Here is a 15,024-nt window from a genome sequence, read left to right on the forward strand (position 1 = left end):
GGATTGTTTTATGCATCAGTTTAAGAAAAAACAAATCTTAGGGACCACATAGGGTTACGTTAAAGATACAAGCAAAGGTACAAAATATGATCTGGGATCAGACACACTCAGATTCCCTACACCAGCATCCCTCTTACCACTTATATGCGAACCCATTGGGGAGCTCATTAAAGTACATCTACCTGGGCCCCACCTCAGACTTTCTAAATCAGAATCTCAGAAAATGGGGTCTGGTCAAGAGCAATTTTAACGAACTTTCCAAATGATTCCAATGCCCACTAGGGTTTGTGAACCCCCTCTTGACTCTTTATTCATTAATTAAATGAATCAGTCCTTCAGTCCTGACTCATTCATTCATTGAGTAAACAGTATTTATTCAGCCACTTTTCATTGCAGAGTACTGTGCTAGTTAGCATGTGAGAAAAAATATAGTATAAAATATAGGGTCTGCATCAAGTGTTTTACTACCTATTGAGGGTGACAAGATGTGTCCTCAATGTTTATTAATAAATAAGCACAAGGTATTTGGATTCAAGGTCAAAGTAGTGTTTATAGTATAACAGGTAACATCTAGAACAAGAGAAACATCATTCTATTCTGGTCAGATGACACTTGGTAATGGAAACTCTCTTGACCGTTACTATTTTATTATTAAAACCATTCTGTGAAATAGACAGAATATTACTTAACAGAAGAGAAAATTGACTCTCAGAGCTGTCAAGATTTGGGATTCAGAGTTACATGATCAGTTAGTAGCAGAGCAAATTGCATGTCTAGATTTTATAATTCCATTGTTCTCACTGTGCCTATATTGGACCTCATATAATTTTTTTTTCTTACTTAACCAGTCTAGAGATAGAAGAGTTTAGATAAGGTGAAATTATTTGAGTATTGAATATTTTAGTTGAAAAACAGACAAAAAGAAATAATTCCAAATCACATAAATAAAACTTCCTTCCTGTTTGTACGTATTTTATGTTCAGCTACCAAGCCATCAAGCAAGGATTCTGTTCAACAAAAATGTGAGAGAAGTCTTGCATAGGGTCAATATGTTAGGAGAAAACATATAATAATTGTGATGGTTAATTTTATGTGTCAACTTGGCTGGGCCACAGAAATAAGTTTGTGAGGGGAGCCCCAGCATCCTTGAAGAGCTCTGTGATTGCTCTTCTCTGTAGGCCAGAACTTACAGTGGAAACTTCTGTCATTAAATGCAATGGAGATCCCAGGGTGGAAGGGGCCAAGTGGTGACCCTCATTTGTTAAAGTCACGGTGGTCATGGTCTCCATAATGGACAGCAGAGTCAAAGCAGCAATCAGAATAGTCTGCCTTGTAGAGACCTATGGCTTTGCCTGGTTGATTGTGGTTTTCCTAGAAGCCTACAGATCTTACTAATGTAAGCCTACAGATCTTACCTGATCTATATAAGCAGAAAAGTTCTAGGTCAAATGAATAAAAGTCTAACTTGAATCGTAAAAACAGAGTCATGACCCCTTAATCAATTCCCAGACTTGAGCCAGTTTACAGACCCAGTGCCCCTTGAATGAAGGGGAAGCCAAGTCTGCTTGAGAAAGGACCCCAGTACACTGCTAAAAATTTATACTGTCAATCTTTTCCCCAGCTCTCCCCAAAGGGATCTAAGGCCTTTTGCCAGGGTAACTATACATTGGGCCAAAGTAAATAATGAGAGCTTTCAGCGACTGCTGGACACTTCCTAATACAGGAAACCCAAAATGCCACTGTGGTCCACCAGTCAGAATAGAGGCTTATGGAGGTCGGGTGATCAATGGAGTATTAGCTTAGGTCCTTCTTACAGCAGTCTCGGTGGGTCTCCAAGCCCACTCTGTGATTTTATCTCCAGGTCTAGAAAGAATAATTGGAATAGATACATTCAGCAGCTGGCAGAACCCCCACAATGGTGCCCTGACCTGTGGAACAAGGACTATTATGGTGAAAAAGGCCATGTGGAAGCCACTAGAACTGCCTCTGCCTTGAAAAATAGTAAGCCAAAAGAAATAACTCATTCCTGGAGGGATTGAAGAGATTAATGCCACCCTCAAGGACTTGAACGATGCAGGGGTGGAGATTCCCACCACATCCGCATTCAACCTGCCTATGTGGCCCATACAGAAGATAGATTTTTGTAGAATGACAATGGATTATTATACACTTAACGCAGTGGTGACTCCAATTGCAACTGCTGTACCAGGCTTTCATTGCTTGAGAAAATTAACACATTCCCTGGTTCCTGGCATGAAGCGATTAATCTGGAAAATTCTTTTTTCTCCATCCCTGTTTATAAAGACCACCAGAAGCAGTTTGCTTTCGGCTGGCCAGGTCAGCAATACACCTTCACTGCTCTACCTCAGGGGTATATCAACGCTGCAGCCCCACATCATAATTTAGTTTGCAGGGATCTTGACCACATTTCCCTACTATAAGATATCATATTGGTCCATTGCATTGATGAAATTATGGTGATTGGACCTAGTGAGCAAAAAATAGCAACTACTCTAGACTTATTAGTAAGACATTTGTGTATCAGAGGGTGGGAAATAAATCCCACAAAAATTCAGGGCTTTCTATCTCAGTGAAATATTAGGGGTCCAGTGGTGTGGGGCATGTTGAGATATCTTTTCTCAGGTGAAGGATAAGTTGTTGCATCTGGCTTTTCCTACAACCAAAAAAGAGGCACAACACCTAGTGAGCCTCTTTGGATTTGGGGGCAATATATTCCTCATTTGGGTATGTTACTCTGGCACATTTAGTGAAGAACCCAAAAAGCTTCTCATTTTGAGTGGGGCTTAGAACAAGAGAAGGCTTTGCAACAGGTCCAGGCCGCCACACAAGCTGTTCTGCCACTTGAGCTGTATGATCCAGCAAATCTAATGGTACTTGAAGTGTCAGTGGCAGACAGTGTTTGAGCCTTCAGCAGGCCTCCACTGGTAAGTCACAGCACAGGCTCTTAGGATTTTAGAGCAAAGCCCTGCCATGCTCTATGGATAACTACTCTCCTTTTAAGAAACAGAATTAGGCCATCATGAACTGGGTGTTGTCTGACCCACCAAGCCACAAAGTTGGGAGTGCACAGGAACACTCCGTCGTCAAATGGAAGTTATATCTGATCGGGCCCAAGCAGGCCCTGATAGCACAAGCAAGTTACATGAAGAAGTGGCCCAAATACCCAGGGTCCCCACTCTTGCTATACTGCCTTCTCTCTCCCAGCCTGCACCTATGGCCTCAGGGGACTTTCCTATAATCAGTTGACAGAAGAAGAGAAGACTTGGGCCTGGCTTACCAATGGTTTTGCGTGATACACAAGTACCACCCAAAGTGGACAACTGCAGAACTACATCCCCTCTCTGGGACATTCCTGAAAGACAGTGGTGAAGGGAAATCCTCCCAGTGAGCTGAACTTCAAGCAGTGCACCTGGCTGTTCAGTTTGCTTGGAAGAAGAAATGGCCAGACATGCAGTCATATAGTGATTCATGGACTGTGGCCAATGGTTTGCCTGGATGGTCAGGGACTTGGAAGGAACATGATTGGAAAACTGATGAAAAGGAAGTCTGAGGAAGAGGTATGTGGAGTGAGCAAAAACACAAAGATACTTGTGTCCTATATAAATGCTCACCAAAGAGTGACCTCAGCAGAAGAAGATTTTAATAATCAAGTGGATAGGATGACCCATTTGGTGAATACCAGTCAGCCTCTTTCCCCAGCCATCCCTGTCATCACCCAGTGGGCTGGTCAACAAAGTGGCCATGGTGGCAGGGATGGAGGTTATGCATTGGCTCAGCAACATGGACTTCTGCTCAGCAAGGTTGACTTGGCTATGGCCATAGCTGAGTGCCCAATTTAGCAGCAGCAGAGACCAACACTGAGTCCTTGATATGACACCGTTCTCTAGGGTGATCAGCCAGCTACCTAGTGGCAGGTTGATTACATTGGACTGCTTCCATCATAGAAGGGACAGTATTTTGTTCTCACTGGAATAGACACATTGGATATGGATTGGCTTTCCCTACATGCAATACTTCTGCCAAAACTATCATGAATGGACTTAACAGAATGCCTTATCCACCGTCATGGTATTCCACACAGCACTGCTTCTGATCAAGGAAATCACTTCACAGCAAATGAAATGTGGCAGTGGGTTCATGCTCATGGACTTTACTGGCCTTTCCATGTTCTCCACCATTATGAAGCAGCTGGCTTGCTAGAATGGTGGAATGACATTTTGAACTCATTTACAGCACCAGCTAGGTGGTTATACCTTACAGGACTGGAGTCAGAAGGCTGTATATGCTCTGAATCAGCATTAAATATATGGTGCAGTTACATATACACCAGTATATGGTGTAGGAATCAAAGGGTGGAAGTGACAGTGTCACCACTCACTATTACCCCCAGTGGCCCACTAGCAAAATTTTTGCTTCCTATTCCCACTACGTTAATTTCTGCTGGCCTAGAGATCTTAGTTCTAAAGGAAGGAATGTTTCCACCAGGAGACAATGATTCCACCGAACTAGAAGTTAAGACTGCTGACCGCCACATTTTTTTTCCCCCCAAAGCCCCAGTAGATAGTTGTATGTCATAGCTGCACATCCTTCTAGCTGCTGTATGTGGGATGCAGCCTCAGCATGGCTGGAGAGGCAGTGCGTCGGTGTGTGCCCGGGATCCGAACCTGGGCCGCCAGCAGCGGAGCACGCGCACTTAACCACTAAGCCACGGGCCCTAAAGTGTGCACCACTTTAGGCTCCTCATGCCTCTGAATCAACAGGTAAAGAAGGGAATTACTGTGCTGGATGCAGAGATTGATCCTGCCTACCAAGGGGAACTTGAGCTGCTACTCCACCGTGGAGGTGAGGAAGAGTATGTCTGAAATACAGGAGATCCCTTAGGGCCTCTCTTAGTATTATCACGCCCTGTGATTAAGGTCAATGGAAAACTAAAATAACCAAATTCAGGAAGGACTACTGATAGCCTAGTCTCTTCAGGAATGAAGGTTTGGGTCACTTCACCAGGTAAAGAACCACAACCAGCTGAACTGCTTGCTGAGGGCAAAGGGAATACAGAATAAGTCATGGAAGAAGGTAGTTACAAGTACCAGCTACGGCCATGTGACCAGTTAGAGAAATGAGGACTGTAATGTCAGGAGTATTTCTTTCTTATTTTGTGATGAATATGTTTGTGTGTGTATAAAGCAAAATCTTTGTTTTCTTCGCTATCTAATCCCCTTAACATGTAACATAAGATGTACTGATTTTATATCATAGTATTTAAGTAGTAACTTTACATCATAGTATTGAAGTTATGGGATATCAAGGAGAAGAGTAAAAATTACCCAAAGACTTTGCCTCCTCTTCTGGACAGAGTTAGCACATTTTTGGTTGTATGCAGGACAGTTGTCTTGTGGGGCAGAAGTATGATCTTGTTATCATCTTTATTGGAGATTAAGTATGGTTTAAGGAGATGCATATGGGTGCCAGGTTGACAAGGGGTGGACTTATTTTGGTTAATTTGATACATCAACTTGGCTGGGGCACAGTGCCCAGATATTTGGTCAAACATTATTCTGGGTGTTTCTGTGAAAGTATTGTTTGGATGAGACTAACATTTAAATCAGTGGACTTTGGGTGAAGCAGGTTATCCTCCATGATGTGAGTGGGCCTTATCCAATTAGTTGAAAGCCTTAGTGGAACAAAGACCGACCTCCACCAAGAAAGAATTCTGCCAGAAGACTGCCTCTGGACTCAAACTGCAACTCTGCCTTGAGTCTCCAGCTTGCAAGTGTCTGGATTTACCAAGCTTGCACAATCTTATGCGCCAATTCCTTAAAATCTCTCTCTCTTTCTCGCTCTCTATATATATTGATATTGATATATATATTCTCTCGATATATATATTCTATCTCTCTGGAGAACCTCACACTAATAGGACAATATCTATGTCATGTCATCTCCTAAGAAAAATAGTCTTTAATTTTAAGTCGAGCATGAGAAAGTATATTGGCTTACTATCCATTCAGTTGGGTTCCTTTTGTCATTCTGTTAATAGATCAACCATTTTTCTGTTTATAACCTGACCCAATTTATAATTCACCAAGAGGAAATAGGAAGCATCAAGATTTACATTTGTTTGTGACTCTTTTGACATCATTTTAGAATCTTCACATGCTGCCTGATGTTTGACTTACATATAAACAGTAATAACAATACCATGCATTTTTATAATGCTTTACCATTTAGCAAGAACATTTGCATAGTAGTTATCCACACCTAACACAGTGTGTAGCATGTAGTAGACTCTTAATACACCTATTAGTCAATGGTGATGAAATGAGGCATTTAGGTCATATCTTTCTCCTTTTTCATTTCTGTTACATTTGGAGGGTTTTTTTTGAAAGCTTACTAATGAGCTAAGTAGAAGCAAACTAGAAGAATGTGTTGAGGTGATTGCTAAATTTTGTGCTCTTAAAGCCAGCCTGGATTATCCCTCTCTACTGGAACTATTTCCAAATTGATTTTTCTTGACTATGGAGCATTGCTAATCCAATTAGTTGGGGGCTTGGGTCCCCAGCAGCTGCCCACAATACCCCTGGGGGTGAATATTCCTCCAACAAGAACTTAAAAGTTCTCCCAGAAAAACTTTACATAACAAGCCCACAGTGAAAGGTATCTAAGTTTGTTGCTGGATTGTATAATTTGGGATATACTCAGGAAACTAAAGCAATAAAAAGAAAGAACTCACTGACGAAAACTTTTTTTTTTCACTAAGTACTTGACAAACAGATAAGTGATTTATATACAGATTTTTAAATTAGATTAATAGATTAACTTAATTTGGATTAATGGGGTCTCTGTAGTTTATCATAAAAGACCTGTCCATATTTTCACAAACGTGTGAAAACCAAGAACCAATCAATATCTTACCTCTAATACTGCAAAGATGGGAAAATGAGACAGATACATTTGCTTCATTATAAATGTTGACTCCAGAATTGAAAAAGTTGATATGAACTATTATGAAGAGTTATTTTACTCCCTTATCCAAAAATGTGCATATCTCTGTTCTTGTGTGTTTGTATGTGTATTAGTCTGCTCAAGCTGCCATAACAAAATACCACAGACCCGGTGGCTTAAACAATAGATATTTATTTCTTACAGTTCTGGAGGCTAGAAGTCCATGATCGAGGTGCCAGAAAATTCAGTTTCTGGTGAGAGCTCTTGGCTTGTAGACAACCGCCTTCTTCCTGTATCTTCCCATGGCCTTTCCTTGGTGACTGTTCAAGGAGAGACTGTTCTCTCGTGTCTCTTCCTCTTCTTGTTAGGATGCCATTCCTATCAGATTAGGGCCTCATCTTTATGACTTTATTTAACCTGAAATACGTTTCAAAGGCCTTGTCTCCAAATATCATCACATTAGGGGTTGGGGGCTTCAACATATGAAATTGGAGGGGACACAGTTCAGTCCATAGTAGTGTATAATGTCAATTGAGCTACACTTTTTTAAATAATCTAAATACACCTTAAACTAAAGAAGTTTGTTTTGCAAATTTCTTTATACTTCTAGTGACCACAGCAAAAGAAGAGACTATAAAAATACTAGCTGCCATTACTTTCTAAGAACTTCTGTTGTTGAGTATTTATTATTAAATTACCTTTTAAAATCATGGAAATTATAGACACAAAACAAAACTCTTTACCTTTAATCCCTTCACACTATTATACAACTGCTCTCATTTATGTCATTCCCCTCCAATCTTTTCCGCAGGGTTATGCAATGGACATTATGATGTTTTTACAAGTTTATGTTCTCCTTGTCTGCATTGAATATTTTTTTATAAATGCATTTCGTTAATTCAACATACCTATTGAAAGAATTTCAGTGTTTAATTTTCATGAAGCAGAATAGACTTTCATTTACTGAATTTTACAAAATAGCATTGATTTTTTTCAATAAACCAGCCCATATGACTGTGCCCATTGCCAACCAAAACTCCATTTGTCTCCACGAGGTATCCCTTAACACACAGCCTACTGTGAATCGTAAAAAAAGGCAACAGAATTACCTAGAGGTAAGATTGACTTGACTATCCATAGAATTTAATATTCAGCAACCCATACCAAATGGTTTTTTTCTCAGCTGATCGTATGCTGGTCCAATTGCCATTCTTTATGAAGTTTGCCCAGGAGAGGTTTAGATGGATAAAATTGAGAGATTCAATCTATATGAAAGGTGGGGTTCACAGTCTAATTTAAAGCACAGAGACTGAAAAAAACTGTGGCTAAATAAAAGTGGGAAATCTTTCTCTGGAGAAATCTGCCTTTATTTCCACTTTGAACACTGTCAAGATTTGCCACACATGTAATTTGCTTGGGTAAGTGTAATTAGTTATGAGCAATTTGACATCGGTAAAGTAGGGCATGGCAGTGGATCATTTTTGTATTTAGCTTCACAAGCAGAAATTTAAGGCTTGAATTTTTAGTAGCATGTACTGAATATTATAAAATGAAAATTTAAGAAGGTCCTAGAACAATGGTTCCCAGAAAGGGGGGCAGTTTTTCCCCCAGAGCCCATTTAGGAAAGTCTAGAGACATTTTGGGTTTCCACAGCTGGCCGGGGTAAAGAGGGATGTTATTACCATCTAGTGAGAAGAGGCCAGGGATGCTGCTAAACACCCCACATTGCCCTGGACAGCCCCCACGACAGAGATTTATCCGTCCCGAAATGTTAATAATGCAAGACCAAGAACCCCTGGTTAAGAGTAAGATTTCTTAGAGGCAAAGCCCCGTGTTTCTTTTTTAAAAATATCTTTCTCTAAAGCACTACCAAGAAATTTGGATAAACTCCCTTAAATGTTTGAATCTTAATTTTTTATTTTCTAAAAGAACCACCCAAAGAATAATTAAAGTTCCCATATGCTAGAAACTGCAAAAATGTATAACTTGGCGCAACTATTATGCTTCAGTCTTTTAACACCTATTCTCTAGAAATGAGAACAGCTTCATTTTACTACCAGAAAAAGAGTAAAGACTATCTATTTCCACTCATGACCGTGGAAAACGGGTGATCTTAAGGAGAAAAAGTGCTCCAGAATGGAATGGAAGCATGCATCTCAGCTGCATAAGGCCTGTTCACTACCCCCAGTGCCTAGACAGTGCCTGGCACATAGTGAACATTCAGTCAACATACAGAGGCTGATTCTCATAGCTCCATTCTGTTTTTCATTCAAGCATCAGATATCCTGCATGACGCGGGATGATTCACAGATTGTCAAAGTGACTTAGACTTCTCACAAACCATATCATGAACACGAGGGATAGGAAATTGTCCTGTGCTGTCTGCGTTAGTCATCTAAGAAGATATGAAAGACAAGCCACAACCTGGTTAGCTACTCTGAACATAGTTCTCATCTAGAGTTGCATAACCTCCGTTCCTGAGTGTAAAATTCTTTTCATTTTTAAAATAATTAACTTCATTATTTTAATGAGTTACAGTAAGGGTTAACAATTCCTGAACCTCGCAAAGCTATCACATAGGAAACTGGGTGTTGGGGAGCCAAATTTTGTATAGGAGTTTCTGGGACCAGGAACCGAGCCATATGCTGAGAGTGGAAGCAAGAGTTAGAAGAAACATCTGTGACGCAGCTCTGATCTGAGGAGGAGGGATTCTCTCTGACATTTTGCAGAATCGCTTGCCTCGGTTAGAACGTGGCCACAGGTCTCTGCCACCTACCTGCTTTTGACAATCGGGTGATGGAGTGCCAGGACATACTGGGTTATGTTTAGTTTTCCTGCCAGAGCACTCAATGTCTCCTGCTGTGGTTTTTGTTGTGTTTGAGAAGTATTTGGACTCAGGACAGAGCAGGCAAATTCCATTCTTTGGGGACACATCAAGCCTTCCTTTGTCCCACAAGCAACAGGCTCATTAGAGATATGTTACCTGCTCTCTAAAATGTTTCATCACATGTTGCAAAACTGTGTCTGGGCCCAAAATATCTTAACAGTATGTTTGCATTTCTAGAAAATATGACTCCACTAAAGCATATGATAGTACAAAACAAGCATCTGACATCTTCAGAACGAGGTTGGGAAGTTACCCTATCCAAACTCAGTTTTCCTTCTGTATTTTCTTAACAAAAACTATGTTTGTTTATGCCAATATTATCTTAAAGAAGTGTGGTGCCTAAACATTTTTACATATAAAGGAGTGGACAAGATTTCTCATCAAGTAGAGTTACATTTGGTGAAAACACTTGGCTTGATGATTGAGTTGTAAATTGTCTCCTTTTTCCAAAAGAGAGCACATAAAATGCATAAGACAGACATTTAAAATAAATATCAAGGGACATAGCGGTTAAGTTCACACACTCCGCTTCGGTGGCCCGGGGCTGGTAGGTTCGGATCCTGGGACAGACCTATGCACTGCTCATCAAGCCATGCTGTGGGGGCATCTCATATAAAGTAGAGGAAGATGGGCACGTATGTTAGCCCACGGCCAATCTGTCTCAGCAAAAAAGTGGAGCATTGGCAACAGATGTTAGCTCAGGGCTAATCTTCCTCAAAAAATAATAATAATAATATTTCTCGAATTAACCCTCAATAAAAAGAGTTTCAATAGTAACTCAATGAATATAGCTGATGGGATTTGAAATCCAGATTTCCTAAAGTGATTAGCACTGATGATTGGGTGTGATTTCTGCCATTGATCCCTGTTTTATTTACATTTGTAAGTCTGTAATTATCTTGCTATGCGTTTACTTATCTTTGTATTGCTGGCCTCCTCTGCTTGAATGACAGCAAGGATCTGTTTGCCTTATTCATCTGTTTATCTTCAGAACTTAGCATAGAGTCTGGCATGTCAGGTGCCCAAAATTATTTGTTGAGTAAATTCATAAATGAATGAATCCTCCAAAGGGAAAGAGTTCTGCCCAAGAACATAGCCCCAAGATCCTCAAAGTATAAATGAAGACTATAATTTATAAATGTATCAATTATGACTGTGAAAAGTCATTGTTCCTTAAGGAGTTACTGGCAGAGTCATCTTGACTGGAGGTGAAGAGGCAGGGTGTTGACTCTTTTACTCGTCTTTTTCTTCTTCTTTATAAGCCCTGATGTCAGGGCCGGTCCCTGGGGTTGAGTTCTGCAGGATCCACCCAAACCCCGTCCAAGCAGACAGCCGAGGCGCTGCTGCAGTCGGCAAAGTCAGTGGACAGACTGACAGAGAGGAAGGTCCGCTCCCACACGGCCAGCGCTGTTTCCGTCAAAGCTCTGCCGCTGCTTCAGGTCAAGTCTTTAGCCCAGGCTCAAAGACAAACACTGCATGTTGCATTCCTACAGCCTGTGGTGCTTTTTGTCTGCAGTCACAGCATCTGAGTCTTGCATCTGGCTTCCCACTCCCAGATTTGCTGACTCTTTCCCTGTGCTCCTGGAAACAGGGCCTTGAATGGACTAACTGAGTGCTAGATGGTACCGGAGCTATTTTGGGACTTAACAAAGCCTATGATTCGTGGCCTCCCTCATTCAACCTTCTGCCTTTATCTTCTGCAATGTTTCAACCCTACGAGCAGCATATGAAGGAAAGGATGGCACTCGACCTGTTTTCAGCTCAAGGAATAGAAAAACATATTTAGACATGGCTGGGGAGGCCAGGGCCAGTTTGTTCAAGAGAAACCAAAAGTTACTTGCTCCAGGATTTTCTCTAAATAAAACTGCAACTGAAATACTAAATACATCATAATTTTTAAAAATCTGATAGCTGTTCTAAGCTTTTGTTTCACAGATTGTGGGGCCATTCCTAGCCTTGCTGTTTACATCCTTGTAACACAGAATTCCTTTTATTTCCAGCATATGGAAATATGCACTTTCTTTGGACTGGAACACCCTTCCCTCACCCCTTCTCTGACTTCAAGTTTCACCTCAGGTGTCACCTCCAGTAGGGGACTGCCTGAAATTTCCAGATCCTGCTCTGCACTCCTCCTCTGTGCTCCCTTTGGTTTAGCACTCACTGTATTATATTTAACGATCTCTTTATGTGTCTGTCTCCTCCATTAGCCTACAAGCAATTCTTTGAGAGCAGGACCCGTGTCTTACTCATTGCTTGCCCACGGTTCCTGGCTAATGTCTGGCATGTAGAGTGAGCTTCATAAATATTGATTGAAATGAATCATATAAATCATAAAACCATACGTAAATCAATAAACCATGATGTGATCCCTCTGTCTGACCTTTTTCTGCATTCAGAACTCCTGGAAGCACCAGAAACATTTTAAATGACAGCATTTAGAACTTCTGAGAATGTAATCTTTTGTTATTCCTCTTCCTTTTCAGGCACCTCTGTCCGGAGCTCTAAAGGACAAAGGGAAGAACCATGTCCACGATTGCAGCTTTCTATGGTGGCAAGTCCATTCTCATTACTGGGGCCACGGGCTTCATGGGCAAAGTGCTGATGGAGAAGCTATTTCGCACTAGCCCCAACCTGAAAGTCATTTACATCCTTGTGAGGCCCAAGGCTGACCAGACACCGCAGCAGAGGGTTTTCCGGATCCTAAATAGTAAGGTATGCCTTATGGGTAGAGCCTGAGGTCAAGAAGAATCACTGCAATGTTCCATTATAGCCCGAAACTGCAAGTGGGGGGGCGGGGGCAGCCTATCTGGGCAGATAGAGGAGAAGAGACAAAGCAAGATAGCAGCCAACTGCTCAGGGAAATCTGGTGTGTTCCCCTGAGAGGGGAAGGAATGCTTAGGCTCTGTCCAGGGCCGGTGAGCAGATAATCTACCTTCTGGAAATTACCGAGTAAGAATCAAAATGCTGAATCTCCCAGAGTGGACTCTCTAGGCTTGAAATTGATCACAAGTTCATCACAACTCTTCCCTAATTTTCTTCTGAATTTAAGGTAGTTTTCCTCCCAATTTTGGTATGTTCTATTATATGTTCTATTATATGATACACAGAACAGATATGATTACTAAGTAGCCATGCAATAATATTTTCAGTTGTCTAAATTCTACAAGGTTTAGCTGTTATATACTTTATCTAAGATAATGATATTTCTATTATCCCATTACATTTCTATTATCTCCTAAGTTCTTCTAGGGGAAAAACATGGAAAATGAAACATTAATGTGTGAATGAGCTTTTGAGTATTAAACCCTCTCACTCCTCCAAAAACTATATGCATATCCTGTCATGTTGTAATTTTTAAATTTGAAGCCAGTATAGGCTTTGGTCTCAAACATATCTGGGCTCAAATTCTGACATCAATTTGTTGTCACTTTACCTCTTAAGCTCCAATTGGCAACGTTTAGAAGAGAAACAACAGCAGTGATCTACCATAGGAATTAAATGAAAAAATGCACGTGTCTCGTTCACACTCCCCTTTGGAATGTACAGGGTCACTAAGGGTTGGCAAGAGGAAAATTTAAATAAAGTATTTTTTTTTATTTTTTTAAATAAATTTTTAAAATTTAAACAAAGTATTTTTTCCAGTGTGTGGGAATGCTAACATCTAATGGAGACAAATGTCTCTGATAGCACAGCACATTACAGATGCCCAGTAACTCTGATGATCACCTTTATCTGCAGGCACCAGAATGAGATTTTGATACAAACCATCATTGAGAGAATCAGAAAAGTCTCTCCTGTATCTCAGGGCCCGACCCTGCAATGGGACACATAATGATAGCTGATAGTTCCTGGATACTTAGTACATGGAAGACACTATTCAAAGGGTTTTTCACAAATTTCCTCATTTATTTTTGCAAAAACCCTGCAAAGTAAGAACTATTAATACTGGGGCTGGCCAGGTGGTGTGGTGGTTAAGTTCACTAGCTCTGCTTTGGCGACGCGGAGTTCGCCGGTTCGGATCTTGGCCATGGACCTACTGACTGCTCATCAAGCCATGCTAAGGCAGAGTCCCATATAGAAGAGCTACAGCTCTACAACTATGATATACAACTATGCACTGGGGCTTTGGGGAGAAAATTAAAAAATAATAATTATAAAAAAAAAGAACTATTAAGAGCCTCATTTTATAGATGGGAAAACTGAGACCTGAAATGTTAATTTACCAAAGGTCACCCAGCTAGTAAATGGGAGAGTCAGACTTCAACCCCCACAGTCTGGCTCCAGGGCCAGCACGCTTGCCCCGACCCTGCACTCCCTGCATCTCAACTAATGGTTCTTCAGAATGAGACCAAAAGGCTGACGTAGCATAAAACCAAAATCTAGACGAAACTCTCAGATCTCTCTTCAGAGAGTTTTGCTTAGTTCTAGATCCCTAATGGACATTGTTTTCATCACAGAGCAGACAGACATACTCTTTAGCTCTGTAGCCGGCTTATGGATTTCTAGATAACTATGTGGCAGAGAGTCTGTGGTCGTCACAATCTTTACCTACTGTTCCTTTCGATGCACTGTACTTGATAACACAGCAATGTTACTTTTGTTCTGGAAATCTTGATTGTACTATATATAACTTGTCTGTGCAGCTTTCTTGCAAATCCCTACCCCTGTTTCCACTATTGGGCTATTTACTGTCAGCTGTTGACTTTTAGAAACAGTGGTTCCCAAAGTGTGGTCTCCCGACCAGCAACATCAGTATCACCTGGGAACTGTTATTATCAGATGGTGCTTAAGAGCATGGGCTTCAGAGGCAGACCAGCCTGGGTTTGAATCTCAGCTCTAGCAATTGTGAGCTGTGTGACAGTGGGCAAGGTACATACTTTACTGAGCCTTTCTTTCCTTATCTATAAAATGGGGTAATAATATTTTACCCAGGAATGTCTGTCTGTCTATCTATCTGTTTGTCTGTCTATCTATCTATCCATCTATCTATTCCTCTCTCTCTCTCTCTGAAGCCTTTCTGGATTCAAATCCAGGTCTGATTTATAAGATCAAAAAATCTAGCTTTAGCCACTATCCCCTATGGCTTATGTTTTTAACTGTTTCGCTAATTAGAATGTTTTGTTTTTACAGTTTTTACTGTTATGCTAAATAGAGTTTATTTGTATAGATTTTTT

At 40.8% G+C, this 15,024-nt stretch overlaps 2 protein-coding genes and 1 pseudogene across 2 annotated transcripts in view; 2 read left to right on the top strand and 1 right to left on the bottom strand.

The window, feature by feature from the left end:
• Nucleotides 1–5,150, top strand: part of LOC131415561 (uncharacterized) — a 32,278-nt pseudogene extending 27,128 nt beyond the window's left edge.
• The window catches only part of LOC131416219 (fatty acyl-CoA reductase 2-like), a 358,729-nt gene that overhangs the window by 268,057 nt on the left and 75,648 nt on the right, over nucleotides 1–15,024 (bottom strand). The gene's annotated exons all lie outside the window — the stretch shown is intronic.
• Nucleotides 1–15,024, top strand: part of LOC131416220 (fatty acyl-CoA reductase 2) — a 77,390-nt gene that overhangs the window by 4,179 nt on the left and 58,187 nt on the right. Inside the window, exon 2 of the mRNA XM_058558583.1 lies at nucleotides 12,334–12,562. Coding sequence (XP_058414566.1) covers nucleotides 12,374–12,562 — 189 coding nt within the window. The 5' untranslated portion in view covers nucleotides 12,334–12,373. The remainder of the gene's footprint in view (nucleotides 1–12,333; nucleotides 12,563–15,024) is intronic.

The sequence above is a fragment of the Diceros bicornis genome, chromosome 17 (genome assembly GCF_020826845.1).
Source record: "Diceros bicornis minor isolate mBicDic1 chromosome 17, mDicBic1.mat.cur, whole genome shotgun sequence".
Lineage (NCBI taxonomy): Eukaryota > Metazoa > Chordata > Mammalia > Perissodactyla > Rhinocerotidae > Diceros > Diceros bicornis.